At 47.7% G+C, this 22,042-nt stretch overlaps 5 protein-coding genes across 5 annotated transcripts; 3 read left to right on the top strand and 2 right to left on the bottom strand.

The window, feature by feature from the left end:
- Window positions 1–2,256: 2,256 nt before the first annotated feature.
- On the top strand, window positions 2,257–3,137 carry BO79DRAFT_200138 (uncharacterized protein; the record flags this gene model as incomplete). The annotated part of the gene is made up of 2 exons (XM_025681470.1): window positions 2,257–2,358; window positions 2,511–3,137. 2 exons carry the CDS (start codon window positions 2,257–2,259, stop codon window positions 3,135–3,137), a joined length of 729 nt encoding a protein of 242 aa, XP_025536822.1.
- A 1,313-nt stretch (window positions 3,138–4,450) lies between these two features.
- Window positions 4,451–5,535, top strand: BO79DRAFT_271759 (endo alpha-1,4 polygalactosaminidase). Its single transcript, XM_025687375.1, has one exon. The coding sequence runs from the start codon at window positions 4,626–4,628 to the stop codon at window positions 5,436–5,438; it is 813 nt and encodes a 270-aa protein (XP_025536821.1). The 5' UTR covers window positions 4,451–4,625; the 3' UTR covers window positions 5,439–5,535.
- Window positions 5,536–11,582: 6,047 nt separating this feature from the next.
- Window positions 11,583–12,108, bottom strand: BO79DRAFT_271756 (uncharacterized protein; the record flags this gene model as incomplete). The annotated part of the gene is made up of 2 exons (XM_025687374.1): window positions 11,583–11,911; window positions 11,988–12,108. The coding sequence occupies 2 exons, from the start codon at window positions 12,106–12,108 to the stop codon at window positions 11,583–11,585; spliced, it is 450 nt and encodes a 149-aa protein (XP_025536820.1).
- A 4,812-nt stretch (window positions 12,109–16,920) lies between these two features.
- On the top strand, window positions 16,921–18,092 carry BO79DRAFT_220297 (chitin synthase export chaperone; the record flags this gene model as incomplete). Its single annotated transcript, XM_025683486.1, has 3 exons — window positions 16,921–17,158; window positions 17,270–17,841; window positions 17,910–18,092. The coding sequence occupies 3 exons, from the start codon at window positions 16,921–16,923 to the stop codon at window positions 18,090–18,092; spliced, it is 993 nt and encodes a 330-aa protein (XP_025536819.1).
- Window positions 18,093–18,981: 889 nt separating this feature from the next.
- Window positions 18,982–20,972, bottom strand: BO79DRAFT_289498 (uncharacterized protein; the record flags this gene model as incomplete). Its single annotated transcript, XM_025688788.1, has 3 exons — window positions 18,982–20,606; window positions 20,669–20,817; window positions 20,931–20,972. 3 exons carry the CDS (start codon window positions 20,970–20,972, stop codon window positions 19,466–19,468), a joined length of 1,332 nt encoding a protein of 443 aa, XP_025536818.1. The 3' UTR covers window positions 18,982–19,465.
- Window positions 20,973–22,042: the final 1,070 nt, after the last annotated feature.

Genomic DNA, 22,042 nt, shown 5'->3' with positions numbered 1-22,042 from the left:
ATGGTTAGGAACCACAAGATCTGATCCTCGAGCCTTGGAAATGAGCTAGTAGCCAACTATTGTAACAGGGACCTCGCCTTGTGAGTCATGGGGTGTCTTAGCACAAGGCAGAGTCACAGTGGCTGCGTAACAACCAACACTCTCAGAGCGGTACTACTTACTGGGAGTAAACGATTCAACGCAGCTTCCTGGCGGGCAAGGTGGTATACCATTTACCACCGAGAGTGGAGCTCTAAACCTAAGTTCAGATACCAGGTAGGATGATTCCTACCCTGGTCATTACTAGCCATGGAACCATCGGCTGCAGTAGCGCTTTTCAGGATGCACAAAGTGAATCCACATGCTTTACTGGAGCATTGCAAGAAGCTCAAGGCGCATTTACCCCCCTCAGGGATGTGCCAGTGTCCAGGATGTTCAAGACTGAGAGGCTTTGTAGACAAGGCTATCGATATCGACAGGCGGCTGTTCCTTTGCTACCCTGTCAAGGTCGTAACCATCGAGTAATAAGTTACACAGACAAGCTAATCTGGTCAGCTATTGTCATTCCGTATAACTCTTCGGTTACCCTTGACGTGATATTCGTTTTCATCCAGGACATGTATAAGTCTGGTGGGGCAAGTCTCTCAGAGGAGTTGTTAGCCCACATGGTGTAGTATGCGTAGTCTAAGAATCAATTATAAAATAACAAAACTAGACTGAAATTCCTTCGTGCGGGGGGCATATATGTCTTCTTTGTTCTTTTTTGCACTTTTCATTCGACTTGGCTTCTATCAAATTGGTGAATAATGGAACATGAATGGACCTCGCTACCATACGGAGTCTTTGCATTAATTTGAGGCATTTAGAAAAGGCTAAGTGGAAATGGTGCCAAAAACAGGTATTTTGTGGATGAGGTATGGGAACTGAATTTGGCAGTCCATTAAACTATAATTGACACCGTATGGCATATATCCATATGCTGCGTGGGAGCCACGCACAACCATGACACAGCTAGCTATCTCCTACATTGTAGCAGGTTCGTTTGAGCATATGGGTGGTGCGGCAGTATGAGACGAACATGAACAACACCCAACACACGAACACATGTAAGATCTAATCTACTAAGCCTAAACCTCGGATCAAACAAACATTTCTAGCTTAGCTAACTTTGTGTTCAGTAACTACGTAGTATGTGTCTAGATTTTCAGCAGACTATACATAAGTAAAAATGTATCCCCGTTATTGAGTGGACCCCATCAACAGACCATTAAGATCAGAGCATGGATAGTACTAACATAGTATTGATTGATCACGAGTCTACCTAGTACCTACAGTTCAGTCCGTATTCGGGTTTCTGCAGAAAAAGTTAAAGCCCCTTATTTCAGTGTTCTTTCTTTCCCCTTCTCGGCCAAGACCCGGGGAAGGAAAAGAATTGGATCCACGGGGATCCACTTTGCATGGGACGGATGAAGAATGAGAATGAATCCGTTGCCAAGGAGGGTCCTTTGTTTGATGTAGATATTATATACATAGGATTTATAGGGTGTATGTCTATTTATATTCTGTTAATCGTAATATCCTTATTTACTTAGTTACTACTTGTTAATTGTTATACTGAAGCACAGACAGACACATAGATAATAACTGGATACTGGATACTGAATAGTGGGTTATCCGAGTCATTCCAATGATCCGCCGTTTCACAAACTACCGACTAGCCCGAGTCGATCATCCAGAAGGGAACAAAGTAAACTACCTTAACTTACTCCTAGTCAACTGTAGTAAAGTTTCTATGGAACCGCCTAGACCAATTTTCCCTCTCCCCTCTATTAGGGGGTTGGTTCAACGTTCAACGTAGACAAGTTCGTTTCCAAGCCGGTGTCTCGTCTTGATTGCCCGTTAGTTAGACTAGTTAACTAGTTAGGGTTGAATAATAATAAGCCGGGATGAAAATGCCGAACATACTACCAACGCCTTTTTTCATCCTGGTTTCAGGAGAAAAAGTATCTTTTTTTCCCTGCTTCTTTTTTTTTCATCCAAGATTTTAGACTAGAGGTGCAAGCTACCCTTTTGTTGGTATTTTAGGGTGGGGAGGGGGGATGATATATCAACTACCTTTTTTTCTTTCTTCCTTTCTTCAATTCTTTTACCTTCCTTCGTTTTGTTACATTGGTTTGATTCTGTGCGCAGCTGGTCTGTGATGCCATTACATCTATCATTATACCTCAATAATTCCCATCAAAGAACATAATTAATACTATCTAATCAACCAAACAAATGTCCCAATCTACGAGTCATGTCCTCCACCACATCCACAAATACATCTCACGCAGCGACTCAACAACAACATCATCATCAGACCTCACCGTCCAGGCGAAAGTAGGTCTAGCGTTCGGCATACTAGGTGCGTCCACTTACCATCAATCACCACCAACACACCTTAACAACAACCCCAACAAGTACTAATAATACCAACAGGAGCAATCCTCCTCACCATAATACTCACCACCCTCATCGTCCTCCGAATCCAGCACGGACCCATCATCACTCTCCGAACGCTCTTCTCCCGCAACCCGATCCCAAACATACAGAGACAATCATTATCAATAGATATTTCCCCATCGGACGAGGAATCTCAACCCCCGCCGGCATACACACACCCACACACATCACTAGAGACAGGATCAAAAGGAAATGCAGATATCCCACCGCCACAACAAGCACATATACCCCCCTCGCTGCGCAAGGAACTTAATCTGCATGTTGATACATCGCATTCACACACTACCACTGCTGCTATCGCGACAACAAAGCCAAAACCTACACCGCTGAGAACAATGTCCGATACGGAGATACTGAAATCATCAACATCAACATCCTCGATGATGAAAGATAGAGAGGCGCGCTCGACGTTAAAGGTCCAGATCCACCACCACCACCATCACCTTCACCATAATCATAATCACCCGTATTATAGTCGGCTGAGGGTGGGGAGTCCGAGATCGCCTAAAGGCAATGGTAGTGGTGCTGGTGGTGGGAATAAATCAGATAGGTTATGTCCGCCGGACGAGTATGCTGTGCCGCCGGATAGTCCTGATGTGATTGTGTTGCCGTCGCCGAGGGAGTTGCAGAAGTTTAGGATTAATGTTTATCGATGAGATTATACTACGTGTACGGTAGTATGGGATTGGGATTGGGATTGGCGTGTGATTTGGGTATGTATATATGTCACTCTGTTTATGTATGGGTATGTTTGGTAATGATAATGATGATGAGTGTTCATTCTTTCTATTTATATGATTTTTTGGGGGGGAGGGGGAGGAATTGGGCGGTGGTAGTGATCAGTGGGTATATATTGAATATGTTCTATGGATACTACAAGTCATAGTAGATATGAGTATTACTGGTGTAATAGGTCACTAGTGAACATTATGATAGGGGATACAGAGTGACTAGACAGGACCAGTCTATTCATCGTCATTCAATAGTCCTGTGGAGCGGAATATCGGAGCGCTAATATATACTAAGTATATGGTAATGCACTCATTCTTTAATATAATGGTCAGCACCCCCGAAATTAATTCACAAGCAAGGTCTGTGACTGAATATGTATTAAGAGACCTGCTATTTATGAGACATACGAACAGTGAATATGTCTAGACTGGAAACATCATTCACTAATAAATAACAGTCACAATCAAAGCAAACACGATATTCACCAATAATCCCTGATATTTCAACAAGAACCAGGAGAGTAGAGCAAGTGATTAGTACTGCATTAATTAGAAACAAGCATGGTCGATAACGGCTCACCATGCTATGTGTTGTGCTGGTTCGAAACAGTGTAACATTATTAGCAGCAGCGGCTATGCAGATCAACGACAATATGATAGATTAAACTTCCAGGCTCGTGGTGCAAATTCCCTAACGGCTGAATAGGACGGAAGAATAAATTGATGCTGTGCCAATGGGGATTTGGGATGGGGTGGTTATTTGTTGGGAAGTTACACAGGGAGATGTTAGTTAGTTGGTGTGTTAGATTATCCATGTATGTTATGTTCCATATAGTATTGCCAATTATTCTTATAAACTTTATGTTAGTTTGTGAGATGATTGTCTATAAGGGGTAGTCTTGAATAGTAGTATCGAATAACAGTAGTATTTAAACACCCTGCCAAGCTGCATTTCATCTTGTCTACTCCGTCTTGACAAAGAAAACGGGTGAAAACTCGACCTACCAAGCCCTGACTACCCCTACAGCATACGTAGCTCTCACAGGCGGCATGTAGCTTCAAGTACTCCCCTAGACCCGGCAATATCCGACATGATTGACTGGTATGCCCTTGGACGGGAGATTCAGGACCATAATGGCTGTGACAGTGATAGTCTAATCCATGTTCGTGAAGCTTCTGTTCTTTCACCATGACAGCATGCACGTGGCGCCATGTGGGGATGCATTCTATAGCATCGAGCCGTCTGGTGCGTGAATACGATCATGTCCAGCTTTATAAATGGGTGCCAGTGCTTCGAATTTCCCTTCTCTTTCTTCCTCTTCTTCCTCATGCACAGTTGTGACTTTCCTGTCTCTATCGTTGAATCTGATCACTGATACGCCTTTTCCTTAAGAGCTCGCTTCCGAAGTCAGCATGCTCATATTCATTCTCTTCCTCGCCCTAGTGGCCCAAGGTCTTACCATCACCCGCTCAACCACGGGCAACATTTGGCAGCCCAGAGTCGGTGCTTCATGGGACATTGTGCTCTCTACCAGCGTACTTCGTCCTGCTCCTGCCACTGAAATCTATGACATCGACATGTGGAGCAGCGAGCCTAGCACCATTAATTCCCTCCATAAGCAGAACCACAAAGTGATCTGCTACTTTTCCGCTGGCAGCTACGAGCCACACAAGAAAGACAGTGCCTCGTTTCCAAAAGAAGCGCTGGGCAATCCCCTTCGCGACTGGCCTTCGGAAAGATGGTTGGATGTCCGCCATCCTCAAGTGCGCCGCATTATGGCAGCCCGGTTGGACCGAGCACAGCAGATAGGCTGTGATGGTGTTGATCCGGATAATGTTGATGGATATGGCAACGACAACGGTTTCGGTCTGACGAAACAGGATTCCATCAACTATATCAATTGGTTGGCTGGAGAGGCGCATAGCCGGGGTCTGGCTATGGGGTTGAAGAACGCGGGAGATGTCATTCCTCAGGTTCTTGCAAACGTGCAGTGGAGCGTCAATGAAGAGTGTGCAGATAAACACGAGTGTGATCTGTATGCCTCTTTTGCAAGGGCTGGAAAGCCTATCTTCCATATTGAATACCCCAAAGGTAGTGACAGGAATGACGATGAAGATGTCGATGGGGAGGAGAAGAGACGATACTGTGAATTCTCCAATTCGGGACTATTTTCAACGGTTTTGAAGAACATGATCCTGGATCGTTGGGTTCAACGGTGTGACTGATACTGTTTGCATCTTCGGATGTATTGGATTGCTTTCTACACTAGCTGAGCTGGTTTGTATTTATGCTGTGTCTTTGTCTCCTAGACCTGAGTTGTTTAGTAGATTGCCACAAAGAATCCGATTGTTTTGAGCCGAGACTTGCATAATTGACGTTCTGCTGTTCGTCATTTTGCAACATGTCATTCTGTTCTCTTGTAAAAGTAGGCCGCTTATTGCGCTCACTTGGAGAGCCACCGTAGTAACTTTCGGTACCGGCAATAGGACAACTCGTATCTGCTGTCAACTAATCAGCAGCATAGTGCCCTGTAGACTGACTAGCCTGTAGCCTGGCATCCTGTGGTGCAATTGGCTCAGCAATTCACGCTATAGGCGATGTCCGAACACTGTATATTGCTTAGCGAGAATCACATGGTTCTCATATATTAGCTTACAATGACTAATGCTTTCATGTGTCTGAAATTGGCAGCCGTTTTATCCAACGCCACCGTTAGCAATGGTATGAGCTCTTATCTCGCGCACGGCCCTACAGCTTAGTATGCCGGCGCAAACTAGATAGGTCCAGAACATCTGCTGAGTAGTAAGCGGGACTCAGAAAATGGCAGCCTACGGAGAGCGTTATTTCAGTGAAAGCAATCACCGCCACCAAAGCATTGATAGTAGTGCGTCGAATCAACAGCTTTCCGATGTAATGGCTAGTCACTCGCCCTACTTCTTGCCCTGCACTCGAGGCCTGCAGAGCACGATGTGGCTAGGGTCATAGCACCCCCGCACTAACGAGCAGTAAGAGACCGTGCATGCGCGCATGTAGGTGTCAGGTTGGAGCTAGCTGTCCCAAAAGACCTGGCTACCGCGGCTAGTCTAGTCTATGCTAAACTGGCCCTCGTAGTGCATATTGCTGCAGATGCGAACAGACTTGCTAGACTTAGGGTGACAGTAGCCCTGCTTCAATAATATCGCTGCGTAGCGTACTACTAGCGACTAGAAAGGGGCTCGGGCCTAACTTGCCAAGTCTGATGCTCAGACGTGCATTGTTCCATGCTGGCAGATGCAGCTCCCCCGCTCTTCGACTGATATGGGAGATAGCATGAGACCGGTTGCATGAGCAGCAGAGAAAGTACTTCTCGAACACGATCCGGGTCTAAGCGCATTAGACGCATGACAGAATTATGGACGAATTGTATTGAAAGACGTCGCCGATCTGCGGGTGTCTCGTCGTGTAGAATAGACCTGTGAACAGGATCTGCATCAGCTGTGTTCCAGTAGGGTATCATTATGCGAGGTAAGCTGATCGCCAACGAGATGCATTGTATTGATCATCCTCAAAAACGTCCTTGCACACTCACAATGGTGGGTTTCGTAAATCGCAGTGGCCTGGCTAGTGAGAATCTTAGCTTCATTCTCTTTCCTATCGCTACCAATACCTCGTAGACTTGATAAGGAGAGCTGAGGTAATAGACAGCAATCTCCGAGGAGCGCTCCCAGGCTATCTGCTGGCACTGAATCACCAACCTTTCAGAATAGCCATAGATCATGAAAGACGCAAAGCACGATAGCTTGGAGCAATCGACAGTACACAGCTGAGATGCTTTTTGACTGTGATATTGATGATAGAAGAGATGAAACTGTTGTTGGAAGGCCGGTTGTTGGACCGAACAGGTTGCATGTGAAAGAAGAGAAGAAGAGGAGTAGCTGTGAAGTAGTTATTCATCCTCGATCAGGTGACGCCAGGTCTTCAGGCACGATGTCGTGCTCTTCGACAACGAATAGGTCAAGCCATCTCTTAGCGACCCAGTCAGTATATACTCTGCATCTGTGGTATTTAGAATGAAAGAAGGGCCGGCAACATGTCTTTAGGCTGGACCATGTAACACTTAACGCTGGATTAATCAAGCTTCATATTTTAGACTGACATACACATCGCTAAATTCACTATAACGAACAACATACAAGTACAAGCCTGAGAAAGTCAAGGTATTCTTGTCATCCTATCGTGTTCCAGCTACTATAGATCCACAGTAGAAACCACCGTTGGTCCGGATGAGTGTATACCCACCACGGCCAGCCTAACCATTCTACCCTTGCCTTGACTGCTACTATAGCCGGCTGATTGACACCAACGGTCGCAGATCCCCCTGAAAGATCTATTTGCCGTTGAGCCACTGTTCACCATTTGCCACGCCAGGAAGCTTGACTTCGGTAACGCACTCGGCAGTCAGCCGTAGACAGGCACGGCCCAATAATGTCAACATGATACCTGGCATGGCCGTTGTGGCGCATCGACAGGCTCTAAGCAATCGTCTCATTACGAGGGATCACAACCAGGCAAGCATGGAAGCTTCCACGCACGTCATAGACGCAGTCTTGACCACAAACAAACAGTGTATGTGCCCATCATGTGTTTGCTGTAGTCAACATCTGTATGCATGCCAAGTGTCTCCGAAGCCACTTACTGGTTAGTACCTTCGGTGTCCCGGGTAGATGGAAGGTCTTCCCTCTCGGTCATGAGATAAAGCAACGGAGTCCCGAATCCCAGTAGGAGTATACTCCACGACGGCATAAAGCCGACATTAATTGCATTATCGACTGCGCATTAGTGTCAGAGGTATCACCGAGTAAGACCAATGTGACAGGCACGAGGCTAGGAGCTGGAGATAGTTACTGGCGAATCAAGCCCAGCAAAAAGCACCCTAATTTACCTCCTCAATCCCAATATGTGCTAAATAGCAGCCATGACGAAATCATGGCCAGTCAACCAGCACCCAACTCCGAGACAGCTCGGTGATTCGTCGATAGATCAGGGGTCCAAATGGGGGCAACAGATGGAGAAGAATCCAGCAGGAGCAGCCGGTCCGACCCCTGGCCTGATAATTAGTTAGTTAGTGCAGAGATAAGCAGACAGACAGGGAATTGGACAGTGCAGTGCTAGACTAACGGAACTACTAGAACGTTAGCAGAAGAACAGCTTCCCGCCTAGTTCAGGTAGTCTAATACATGTCGAGTACCGGCCGAAAATGGGCCAGTAATGGTCAACGACACACCCTGCTGGCTCCACAGGTGATAGCTGAGAAGAAGCCAAAGCCCACCTGCAGAGGACCGAGTGTAGTGACCGAGACATTTAGCAGAGAGCCCCGGAGGAGTCCGTAGGCTTGATAGCCGTTGCCAAGCGTGCTTGATTAAAGAGCCAAGACTGGAATCGGTCGGATAGATCGAGGCGATGCATGAGATGACATGATTTTTGGCTCGGATTCGGCCCGGACTGCCCGTGCCTCGGAGCCTTGGTACAGAATGGAATGTGATCCGTGGCTGCGAATTGCAGAAGGCCCGGAGTGGCTGGATGTTGAATGAAGCCTAGGACGGGAGGATAGGCATTCGATCTGCTTTGTTGCATCCTTTGATAGCAGTCGTCGCTCAAGGGGATTGGACGGGAGGTCAAGTGCTTCCGCTTACCAAGGCGAGATGAGATGCCAGGAGGCAGTCAGTTCCAGGACTCACCTATGAAGTGGGGTGGATTGCTATGGCTGGTGGATTCACGCCCCTTCCATCAGCTCGGACAGTACTGTTTTTGGTTAGTGGCCTTGACCAACAAGAGCTGTTCCTTTTGGTTGAGGACTGGAGTGACGACTACTACCTGATGGGAGTTGAAAGTGAAGCTCGGGTATTGAGGAAAAGGGTCTCGCCTCGGTGTGTGCCATGAAAATGATGTAACTGGAAGAAAGGCTGACGAGACAGGCGACAGCTGAACTAAACGGGATGCAGCTTATAATGTTATCATAATTACCAGTATTATTTCGATGCATTTTTAGTGTTCTTATGCGCCTTACGTGGCTTAAGATCTAGGGCCACGGTCTATCAGCCGGGCCCGGCAAGGTCTTCTGGCCAGCCATCGTTGCGCACATTCTACTGACATGACGAAGGGGAAATGACAGCGAGAAGAAGACGGCAAAATTATCCAGCAATCACCGCAGCACTATCAATTGGGTAAATGTGTGACCGTATAAAATGTAATTACCCAAGCGAACCACCAGGCTTGTTGGGCAGTTGAAGGTACTTTGATCGGTACTTTCCCCAGGAGCCGTTTAATTCCCCTCGAATGTCTTGGCTATTTATTTGGTAATAATGGACGTAATATTATTGCCATGCTACAACACTTAGATTGTTTCTTTGCTTTCTACCACCTTCTTCTCTCATTCCCTCCCCACTATATTCCCTCGCGGTGCGTTTCAGCCAGACACGATGGGAGCGCCCTGCCGACTGGGCCAAGCCTGTCCGGCAACCTAATCGACCAAGGGCAAAGATGACGGACAGACTCAAGAACGCATGTACACTCCCCGCACCCTCAATTGCCGTCGGATAATTTCTTGCCGATGTATCAAGGATGATTGGAGAACTGCACCAGCGACGCGTCCTTCAAAGGGAGATTCTTTTGCCGAGAGGTAGTAGCATCCACATCGGGTAGATACTTTCTGATAGACGGCTGGATGGGCAGGGCAAGTCCCGTTAACATTATTAAAGTACCGTGGCACGGCTCAGAAGTTAAAATAATATTACCGGCTCCCAACTATAATAACAGACTTCCAGCCCGCCTTACTCCCAGGATCTTCCGTCCATCTTGAAGCAAACAATCAAATAACTAGGACCCAGTGCTGTATGAGGTCATACTTGCATGGGTGAACTACCGGCGCTACTTGCTTGCCTCTATCCCCGATGCTTGCCCTACTCTGAATCTTCTCCGGTCTGGGAAAGTCAGGCCATGGTGGCCCTGATAGGCCTCCTACTCGTTCCGGTAATCAAGCCGCGGTCCAGCCCATAATTTCTTCGGAAGATAATCGATAGGTTCGGAACAGGCGTGGAGAGAAAATCGGAAGCTCGAGGGTCATCCTGACACCGAAAGCCTGTTGGGAATTAGGCAATACAGCTGACTGGGTATCCTCCGCAGTCGTCTCGAGACTCCTCCATCTTGGTGATGTGAGTGGTGGACGGACTACGGAGTTATGCCGGATACCCTGTTTTGCGTCCTATGATAGAGAGAATAAAGCATTCTACGGACGGGGGTGGAACAAAGAAGGGAAACGGAAAATGGGGGGAGGGAGACACAGAACAAAGGGGAAGGGAGGGGTTGGGAGGGGAATAGGAAAAAAAAATAAGATATTCGGAAATCATGATAGAATTAAAAATTAAAATGAGAAATAAAAGTGCGGAAAGGAAGTGAAAGTGGAGAGCGAGGAAAAAAAAATTAAACAGAGAAATAAAAAGTTACAATGAAATTGCGAGATTCTGAGAACTAAAAGAGTCCAAAAAATGGAAAAGAAAAAAGAAAAGAAAACAAATCCTACGTTCAGAAAATTGTTAGAAGGATGATCCCAGTCAAGCTGAAATAATAGTGGTTTAGGTCATAAAGCAGCAGGGATGGAAGCGATGTGATCGACAACCCTTCACAAACTGTTTGTTCGATCTTGTCACAACGTCTGAAAGTACTATGCTGCCACTTGGCTAGTCGTCGAGGCGTCCACGCTGAATCGTGATTAGTAGTAGCACGAAATTGTGCATCCGTTTTGATCCGTCCTGACCCTCCCACCTTGTTGTTCCTCGCTGGGGTACATGCAAGGTACTAATCAAGTCCCCTCCGTAGAGACAAGGAGGAACTCACACTGACTCTGGTCCCTGGTTTGGTTGAGGCCCTATGGGTGTTTGGTTGTTGCTCCGCAGTCTCCGTCCGAGCCGCTGGTTCCTCTCCTGTCTCGTCGTTGTAGCATGACTGTCTGGAAACATCAAACCGACCGTACTACTCCGTATACGGAGCAAGGCAGGAATAGTGGCCTGCGACCGCCTGCATGCCCTGCAGCAAATGCATCATCGGCCCGAGAGTAAGTTCTGTGTTGGTAAGGAATCCATGGGCACTAGCCCTTATAGGTGGGCTGAGGCAGAGAAAAGGGTTCCTTTAGCACTGCTCGGCGACCAGTGATTCGTCGAGACACAAATTATTATCACCAGCTCATGACAAATTGCGGTAGCCGACCACAATAGTTGTTGGGACTGCGGGAATATCAATGGCTGCGGCCCAAAAATTCCCACCATCTCCACCCGAGACAATGTTGGTTTTTCTTTAGCAATCTGGCATCTCCACCATCTCATGCAATAATCTGATTAGCGCCAGTCGTGCGTGCCGGCAGATGTGTAACCACGGTCTGTCACGGATGCAGGCCGCTCGAGGACCACATTGGTCTGGAGATGGGATGTAACGACTAGCGTGGAGTTTGTCGTCATTGTTTCTCTGTCCACCCTCCCCTCATGTTGCCAGCGAGGTTCATGTTTTCTAAAACGATCGACTGCTGCTTGTTTGATAGGATGTTGAAGCAGCCAGTCGAGAAATACATTCCAACCGGTTTCGCATAGCTCGGATTGGCGAGCGTGAGCTGCAAACGCCACAGAATCCGGGTGAGAACCTTGAAACCGGTGCAACCCCCCTCGCAAGCCTGCGGAGGTGGAGGAAAGGCAATAGCCTGGGGTGCTAAAAACCACCCGCCCGGCTAGAGGGCCACTGGAGCTCACCTTTCGGCCGGTCGCTGTCGAGGCGGAGGAGCACAGACGCCATCTGTCCCCCAGTAGGTGCAGGACGATACCTTCTTGGCAGGCAACGGGCTGCGTTGCAGGCCTCTGCGTCAGAGTCCATGGTGACTTGATAACTAGCTAGCTGTCTCTAGCGCCCCCGGTGCGGACACCTTGCGAGCAGGATAGTCTGAACCCGCACAGGTCATGGCGGGTCTTGTGTAGCGTCTCGACGACTCTTCCGCTACTCTTACTCGTCCGTGGTTTCTGTATCCGGAGCAAATGGTTTCATCCGTTCTTTCAAAAGTTCCGAGCGAGAAGCACATGTGCAGAACATGTGATGCTCTCTGTGGTTTCTGTGCGAGTTCTAGGTCGGCGCCGTATCCCCTTCTGCGAAATCCCGACGGCCACGACAGATGGGTACGCTGCCTTGCTCTTTCGTTTGTAGCAAAAAGAAATAAACAAGCTTCATTGTTGGAATCAAAAAACACGGTAAGTAATCAAAGGGTGGGCTGGAAAGAAGAAAACATAAAGTAAAGTATCGAGAAGAAAAAGCAATCTATCAAACCGGCCAGTCTTTTGGACTCCTCCAAGCGCCATGCATATAACGGTACCCAAATCCGCAGATCATAACCCGGGCTTGGCCTTTTGGGGCCCTTGATATCAGTAATGAGTAAGACAAGCAAGAAGTGAAAGTACAGTATCAACAATATGTGCACAGGAGAAGTGAATACAACATCAACACCACAAGACGGTATCGTTAAGAAGTCATGATAAGCCAGAGTTAATATGAGAGACATGAAATGCGTCGTAATGAAGGGTGTAGCGTCAGGTAGGCTCCGATATAATCCCCGGAGGTAATGAAGCCAAGATGCGCCTGCTTCGATTGGGAAGAGGACCGTCGCTCCAGGCCAAAACGGGAAGGTCGCAATGTCGTTGCCGCTCGCGATTGATCCAAGATTGATGCCATTCAATGTCGACTACAGAGCAAGCATTTTCCAACCACCACGATGAACCTGTCATGCGGACTATCTGAGCATTTGGCGTCTTTGGCTCCATCGACAGATGTCCGGATGAAATGTTGCGACGGTTCACGACAGGAACTGTAGATGTAGTAGTTTTTGAAGTAATTGCACATGTTCCTCGAGTTTCGATTTCAACGGGTCAGGAAACGCAGTGCAATGATGCTGGATGCCGTCGATTGAGCTTCGATCAGATAGAGGCGTTTTGCTGTATGCGGGGAGGCCAGAGGAGAGTTTCGGACTGGACGGGGATATGAAGCAGTAGAAGGATTTAGAATTTATCTGGAGCATTGACAAGGCTCGTGCTTGACAGTTTCTCAGGAATTTGTTGTCGACCTTTGTGAACTGACCTGGACTTGGAATAATATATCCCACTTCATGGTGGGCAGTAGTGTCTGTCTGTCATGCAAGCACCAGGGATAGGAATAAAAGGCCCATCACAAGCCCCGTTGCAGCAAGGTTAAACAGGGGAAGGGAAAAAAAAAATAATAATAAAAAGAGCCAAATACATTTTCTTCTCAGAATAAATTATTTTTTCTCGTCTCCCCAATAAGAAAATAGGAAAAGATAAAAAAAAATAAAATAAAATAAAAATTGTCAAAGGTGTGCCCAACAAAGTCAATTTAGGTTCTCATCTATTTTCCTTTTTTGTTTTTTGTTTTCTCTAATCAATTTCAATCTTTAATTATAGACCCGCTCCACGAACCTCAGGGCCGTTGAAGCCGTCCGGAGCAAACCTTGAGTACCGCAAGTCCCTGTCCCGATGCGGGTCCAAATACAGTGGAAGCGCATCAATCTCCTTTAAGGACAACAATGATGTCGCAACTACAAACTTTGAAGGAGCACCGGCGGATACCGTTCCACTGCGATGCAAAGCCCCATCTGCCGCGGATTGATCGGGTCAATGGGAGATCGACACGGTCCCTCGCAGCCGTTGATGCTTCACTTGCACGTGGCGCTAACTAGGATCTTCATGCATAGGCACTGGTGAGACTTTAGAAAAAAAAACATAATTCTTTGCTTGGGCCTCAGTCAGTAATAGGGCCCGGCAAACACGAAGGGGCTGTGAAACTGTTCGGTCTGCAAAATTTTAAGCCCGTGGTTCAAGAAGTCCCGTTCCATGGAGTTGCTCCAATTGGCTAACAGAGATAGACTCTAGTCATCTCGGGATAGCCAGATAGATGCATTAGCCAATATCGGGTATGGGGAAAATCGTAAGTTAGTTCGTCAGAATGATGGATCACCATTGGACAATGCAAATATCATGGTGCCTGGCCCGTCCGGCTGCTTTGTATTGACTGACGTCTTTTAATCCCTTTCACTTTTACATCGATCAACCTGCAACTGTTTGTCCCCTTGTCAGCTCCATGCAATTAATAACTTTATCCACAAGGTAATTTGACAGCATGGTGCCACCACCATCACTGTAACTCAGACCAGCTGTCCGACTAGACTCGGCTACATGTGGCGGCAGTGCAGACCTAGCAATATAGCAGGAAGCCTGACAAGGGATGCACTCAGGACGAAATACCACGCGCCAGCTTACAGGAAGTCCAACATCAACCAGCCAAAGCTGATTGCAATTGGAGAGGAGGCCAGGTTATCATCCATACAAAGGAATCGCAACCACCATAGTGCTGCTTTCAGGCCCAGCCATAGTAAGCTTTCACTTGAAATTTTTTTTTTCTTTACCCTTGCTCGATGGGTAATCAGAATGGCCATTGCACCGAACACACGTCGGGTTGCCGTTAATTGTTGGTATCGTATGCGTAAGCTTCCGGGAGATCGGGGAGCAACGGTGCCAAGAACATAGTGGGATCCTTTTCACCTCAGTTATTGGCGTGGGTGCTTCGCTACCCTTTGCTAGCAGGTAAGAATCAACAAGACTATTGAGGAAGGATCGGGTGTTCTCCGTAGGCACACAAGTAGGTACCAAGTGCCCACTCAAATGGTCCCATATGCAGAGAGTCTCGGCCCATTGCCAACGGGGTATGAACCTAGTAGGGCGGTTAGCGGGAGACTGTTATCGGCAAAAGGGTGTGAGGTATTTTCCCCCTACTTTTTTTCCCTTTTTTTTTTTTTTTCCTTTTCTTTTTTCTCCCCTCATCTCATTATTTCTTTCTATTCAGATCTACTATCTTTCCAGGGAAGCGTTAGCAAGTGTTTTGGGGCAAGCAATCAGATTTCACTCACTAGACCAGGGTACAAGTGGCGAAAGAATTGACCTTCCTGTCGGCAATGTGATTCGATGTGAGTGCCTCACTTGAACCGGGACATGGCAAGATGGTTTGCTTGCTTGCTTGCCGGGGGGGGAGGGGAGGGGGGAAGAGAAGACGGGATGGAGCATGGATAGATTAACTCATAGTAACAAACAAGACCCATATGAAGGTAGTGTGTGTAGAGCAGCGTCTGAGAAAGAACTATAGTATTAGTGAGACATCGCGAAGGCCGAAGGGGCCACAGTAGTTGAGCACCTAAGGAAGTTGGTGAGCTTGATCCAAGCCCGAGATAGGATGGTGTGCGGGGCTAAAAGGGAGTTCCCTGGTGGTTTGCGAGTCAGAACCACGGCGCATCGTTGACAGCCATTCCGGCTAGAGGTCCAAGCTCGGCATTTCCCGAGTTGGACTCGGAGGTTAGGCGGGGTACTATGCCACAAGTCGGTCCTTTTTCTTTTTCTTTTTCTTTTTCTTTTTCTTTTTCTTTTTCTTTTTCTTTTTCTTTTTCTTTTATTCCCTAATTTATTCACTCTTTTTTACAACAATTATTACTACGGGTACCTAAAGTAGTATCTAATTCTCATCCAATTTCTACTCGCTAAATCATCCACCTATAATCCCTGCTCTTCCTCATTTCCTCTCACACCCTTGTTAATCAATACCGCGGAAGATGCCGGGATTGTTGCCTGGCACGCTTTTAACCCATAATTCGGCTTTTTGGAAAATAAGGGAGAATCTGAAGTCCCTGCGATGCGATCTTCCCGAGATTTTCACAGAAGGACCTAAATAAGATCATCAACGGGTCAAATCATTGAGAGTGAGCCACATGTTACTACATGACTACCATGTACCTACAGGCAAACTACTGCTACTGACTTATGCATCTAACAGGGAGCTACGTCCTACTTGAGTACTACTACTATCCAATACAACCCACTCACCGCATCATCGATCGTTTGACTTGCTGTACTCTATACCAGTTACAGAAGTACGAACGGAGGCCATAAAGGAAACGGGCAAACGCCGAAATCCCAGAGTACTTTAGTGCAGGCACTAAGGACTCTCCGTACCTAAATTTGTAGTGAACCTCCTAGCTATGTACGACTGGCCAACGCAGCCTAACTAGTAACTAAGTACTAACTATGGAATCGTTAGTCCGCATAGGCATAGATACTCCAATCCCGGACTAAAGAGATAGTACTATCAACAACCTTCCCATTGCAGTTAGCGCGGCGTTCTACATCAAGTAAAACCGCATCTCCCCAGATGCGCTAGTCCCAATACGGTAACGGCTTTCTGTCCCCCCAGTCGGATTCCCGATCAGGCATTAGTGCAACCCCGTGATCCTGCCTCATCCTGGCAGTTCAGCACCCAGCGATCTTTTCCCACCATCTGCCCCCCTCCTCGTCGACCCAATCGCATCGTGGTCCTATCGCTTTCGATAGGCTCCTCGGCGATATACTACCGGTGCTGCTCATCCTCAGATCTTGTTCTGCCGTCGCTGCAACAGCCACGTCATTCCTAGTGATCGCCCTCCGGTCAAAGGAGGGGTCGTGCTCTTTGGCTCATCTGGAAACCCGCCCGTCGTTGTGGAGACCGGTTGGATCCGCCCATCTCGCGCAGGTTATCTGTCGACCCAAACAATCGGACATCACACAACTGTCTTTTTCATCTGTTGAGCTAGCTCTGCTATTCAAGATGGGCTTTGGCGATTTCGATTCGATATGCGAGAAGGCCCCTTTGCCGCTATGCTCCCTAGTGGGTCCACCATCTTCAATATCGGGCTCCACGGGCATCATACCAAATTGTTATGCGCGGAACATTGAGCTGGCCAATACAATCATCTTCGAAGGGGCTTCCTGCTTCCTCCACATCATCGCGCTGGGGATGACCGTGATTATGATCCTGCACATTCGATCCAAGTTCACTGCTGTCGGTATGCTTCTTCACTTTGTCTTTGTGTCGGGCTACTAGGCTTTCTCGTTTTGACTGGAGTCGAGTGGTCCCTGAAAGCTGAACATCATTGACCAACATCATGCTATCACAGGTCGCAAGGAAATCATTACGTTTTTTTACATTTACATGGCTCTAACCCTATGTTCCCTGATCCTTGACGCAGGGGTCGTTCCACCTGGGAGTGGCCCATTTCCTTACTTTACGGCGGTGCAGAATGGACTGGCATCGGCACTATGCACATCCCTGCTCATCAACGGATTTGTTGGTTTCCAGCTCTACGAAGACGGAACCATTCTCTCTGTCTGGCTTCTTCGGCTTTCTTCCGCGGCGATGTTTGTCATCTCCTTCCTAGTCTCTCTCGCGACCTTCAAGTCGTGGGGAGGCCTGGGTCCCACCAACACCGTCGGCATGTTTGTCGTTCTGTATGTCCTGAACGCTATTTGCATCGCCGTGTATCTGGTAATGTCGTTGTTACTGGTAATGAACACCCTCGAGGACCGCTGGCCTCTCGGCCACATCGCGTTCGGTCTCGTGGTCTTCATCTGTGGTCAGGTGCTCCTCTACGCATTTAGTGACACCATCTGCGATAGCGTGCAACATTACATGGACGGTCTTTTCTTCGCCACGTTCTGCAACCTCTTGGCTGTCATGATGGTGTACAAGGTATGTATTTCGAATTTTCTTCCAGAACACTGAACCCTGCAAGATCTCTGACACGTACCCCTGTCTAGTTCTGGGACTACATTACGAAAGAAGATCTCGAGTTTTCCGTCGGAATTAAGCCCAACACCTGGGAGGTCAAGGAACTCCTTCCGGATGAAGATCGCCGCCAGACAGGATACTACGCTGATGCAAACTCGGAGTATGCCGGGAGCATGTATCATCAGCGCATGTCGACCTATCACGGCCATTAACACCTAGCCTAAGACTTCACTTATTCCTTCCTTCAGCGGCCCACCCTCACGCCAAAACTGCATCTTCCGTCCGCCCGTCGCCGAACGACTGCCTGTCGTTGTTTCCTAGTGTAACTCTAATCGCTGCAGTCTCACGCAATCATTATCAAATCTAAGCATAAATCGGCAATGTGGGTATCTTTAGAGCGAAAGTTAGGTTTATCTTGGTGTTCTCTCTTTTCTCATCATTATTACTACAATCAGTCTGGTTTGTGACATTCTAGCGATATTTCCGATCTCTGTCTTGTGGCCCAATGGAGGGCCCTTCATGAGCGTGTAATTGAAAGTTACGCGTGATCTTTTACCAATATTTGCTTTTTTACTTTTTTCTTTGGTCCCGCTATCGGCTCTCCGCTATCGTCAAATAAGAGACCGATAACGTGCCCCGCGCCGGATAAACCTTTTGATCTAGTATTTTGACAACATTTGTCTGATATCTTGCGCATCGATCCATTTCTCTTGTTATTATTTTATTTTCATCTTTTTTTTATATCTTATTACGAAGTATCTCGCAGCGTATGTAAATAACATAGTATTCAGATTGCCTCAAAGAAGGACCCCTTTTCCCCATCTGGAGTAAAATAAGAAGGATTCGATGGACTAGGAGCACGGTGAACTTTAAGTTAGTGGTCTGATTTGATAGTTGAGTTCTAGGATGGTGGAAAATCATTACATTGGCCCTAATAAATTGAACCGTGCTGCGCTACTGGACCGCTGGCCAGTGGAAATCAAATCCGACAGCTCCTGGTAAGCCCACTAGACTAGAGCGTGGTTTGTCAATTGCCGGTCACTCGGAACGGGAAAGCTCCACGACTGTCGGGGAAATCCTTAGGGCCTAGGGTAGATTGGCCTAGAAAATGCCCCTCAGGGGGGAAGAAGGGGGAGGGGAGGGGGGAAAAAAGTGCTGGCTGCATTGTCATAGGCGATTTGTTTTGTTTAGCTGCCTGGCTGGCTGGCCCCGCCCCCATCTCCTCCGTCTCCGTCTCCGTCGCTAGTAAGTCTAGTACTAAGTAGTAGTCTGACTTGAGGTGATCGGGCCCTCGTCCTTCAGCCACACGTCTGTTCAAGCCTAATCCTTGCAGTGGGTGAAACAGATTACGTGGAATAATCCGCTTTTTGTCGACTGCAAGGATTGCTCTGGAAGGGATTCTGATTCTTTTTCTTCCTTCTGGCTTCGGTGATTGGAGGATTAAGCCGATGCGGGTGTCGAGGGACCGCGATCAGTATCGTTCTGGCATGAGACAATCCGCTTGGCTATATTGTTTTGGTTCTGGGATGGTCATAGTGCGTTCATGTCTCAGGCTTATTTTGCTTTTTTTCCCTTTTCTTCCTTTTCACTCCACGACTACAACGTCGTCCCCGTCCATGAACCCGCTATCAGTCTGGTCTTTGCTACGGTCATCGTCGGACCGCGGCATGTTCCCGTCCACCTCTTCAATTGGCCCTGTGGCCGTGGCGTACCAGCCCTTGTCAACCGACTCCACCAGCACTTTGCATGCATCAGACACGAGTAAATTAAAGGCTGGATTCTCGTTCGGCAAAAACATGCTAATGTGTGCTTTGATTTCATCTGCAGCTTTATCGTTCACGGCCCTGGCCCATCGGATGTCTTGTTGGGAAGACCCCGAACTTTCTACTTCCGCGGGAAGCGAGCAGAAAGTGCGATTCTTCGAGCGTATTATCTTCTGGCTGAACGACGATGTCCCGACGTTCTTGTTCTCCACTAGATCACTTGCATTTTGGCCCAAGCACGTATAGAAATTAGTGCAGCCGATACCTCGGTCCCTTTGGACTTCGGCAAGTAGTGCAAGGCGCCTCCGTAATTCAGACGGCCGTGCTAAAGAACCGACAAATGACAGGTGGGATGATACCCAGCCCCAACCATCCGTCAGTCGGTCTCGCTGTGAATACATCGCGGCCGCCCCGCCCGCAGCCAATGCTCCAGCAGCTCCTGCAAACATGGCATATTTGCCCCACCGTTGCCATGATGGTGTCGCGGCAGCATCTGCATTTGAAGATGAGTTAGGAGCCGAAGGAGGTAGACTTTTGTTGGAAGCTTTTCCCTGGTCGGTAGATGCCTTATTCGAAGAGTTACCGCCTAGGCCGAACAAGCCGGCAACTTCTGATATCGCGGTGTACGCCGTAGTGGCATTTCGATAATGACCTTCGGCACCATATGATATGACACCCGGGGCAATGCCTAGAAAAGGAGTGTCGAATGCGATAACACCCTGAATGTGAGGAAACATGAAAGATTGCGCCCCCACGGCAGATTCAGAATCCACTAGAGTGTCGGTTGCAGAATCTGCAGAAGATGGTGCAGGAATCGGCTGTTCCGATGCAAGCAGAAGAAGGGTCTCGGCAGCCACTATCCCACCCATAGAATGCCCGAGCAGGATAACATGCACAGAAGGGTCAACTGTCGGTGAAGCCGTTCGGTTCGAGACCTCCAAGTCGATGACTTTGTTCTGGAGCCTATGACGGTCAATGGCACGCTCCATCCACTCGGAAAGAATCGCATGGGCTACTAGACGTACCATTCCCGGAAGTTACTTACGCATCCTTTTAGTTCGCCTCGAGTCTCATACTTTGGGTAAACAGTGGCGACGACCTGGACAGCGGGGAGGGCACGACTAATCAGACCACAAAAGCGCCCTGGAAACTCTCCAAACGTATCATCATCTCCCTGTGGATGTTAGTAGTGAGGTTCAGAGTATACATCCCGTAGGGTCCATGCACGTGCAGCCTCAAAGGAGAGAGACGGGCTGGCTGGGAATGGGTGGAGCATGCACACGGTACCTTGAAGCCATGGATAAACACTAGGAGCAGCGTCTTCTTCATCGTATCACACCGGATAACCCGGAAGGTACATTCCCCCCTTTTCAATATCGAGTACTTGTACGACTAACTGAGAGTACGCCCGCAGAATGGGTGGACTGAGCGAAAAGGTGGAGAGGCGCGAGAAGAGAAGAAGATCTCGGTCGGCCTGAAATAGGCAGCTACGTCATCGGGTATCCCGGCCACGTGACAGGTACATTTACCTTGAATCACCATTGCACATTCACCACATTACTACCTATAAGCCTACAAATTGCTGAACAAATTGCAGTGCATGCAAACTATTTTAATGAACTGTTTTCAGTCCAGCGATTGAAGCCGAATGTTGCAGCAGAACAGTTCCTTCCAGTAGCCGATCGCCCAATATATATACCTATACTTGGCTAGTAATGATAACTAAGTAGTATGGTAACTGACATCCCAATGGAGATCTTCATGAACTCCAATGAAGAAAGCAACATGTGATGAGGATACTATCATCAACAGTAGCAATAAAATGTTACCCGAGTCTTCTCATAGCTCCAGTTTGGACACAGCTGCAACGGATTCATGATGCTAGATCAAGATTATCAGGTGTTTCACAGGCACGAGAATGTAGATGGCCTGTAGGCTCATGAATCGTTACAAGAGCGCAATCGTTTCGCAAAACAGTCACCTTTGGTTAGACAAAAGCCCAGGTTTCATAGGTATCTTGACCATCTTATCACTGGGCTTCCGAACAAACCACTTCGAGCGTCTATGTGTGTGCCAGGGTGCTGAACCCTGTATGCGGCAAGACGCTATGATCAAAGGGCATAATGGCTAGATTTGGATACTACTAGTATTTGATTGATATTCGCTGCTGTCTTTGTTGCAGGTGTGATCGATGCTATGAAGAATATTTCACACACTCATATTTGTGATGTAGAACTGGTGCACAAATACCAGAAACCTGTTTGTGGCTTAACAATCTGAAAATCATTGACTACAGTGTTTCGACCATTATGGTCCTGTAGACCAGTGCTCTATCTTACAGACCATGCCATTTATCAAGGACAACCTGGAGTGCCATGGTAATGAGATGAATCTCCTCG

Source organism: Aspergillus costaricaensis (genome assembly GCF_003184835.1).
Source record: "Aspergillus costaricaensis CBS 115574 unplaced genomic scaffold BO79scaffold_28, whole genome shotgun sequence".
Taxonomy (NCBI): domain Eukaryota; kingdom Fungi; phylum Ascomycota; class Eurotiomycetes; order Eurotiales; family Aspergillaceae; genus Aspergillus; species Aspergillus costaricensis.
The sequence above is the reverse complement of the archived record's forward strand: the minus strand, read 5'-3'. Positions and strand labels throughout refer to the sequence as shown.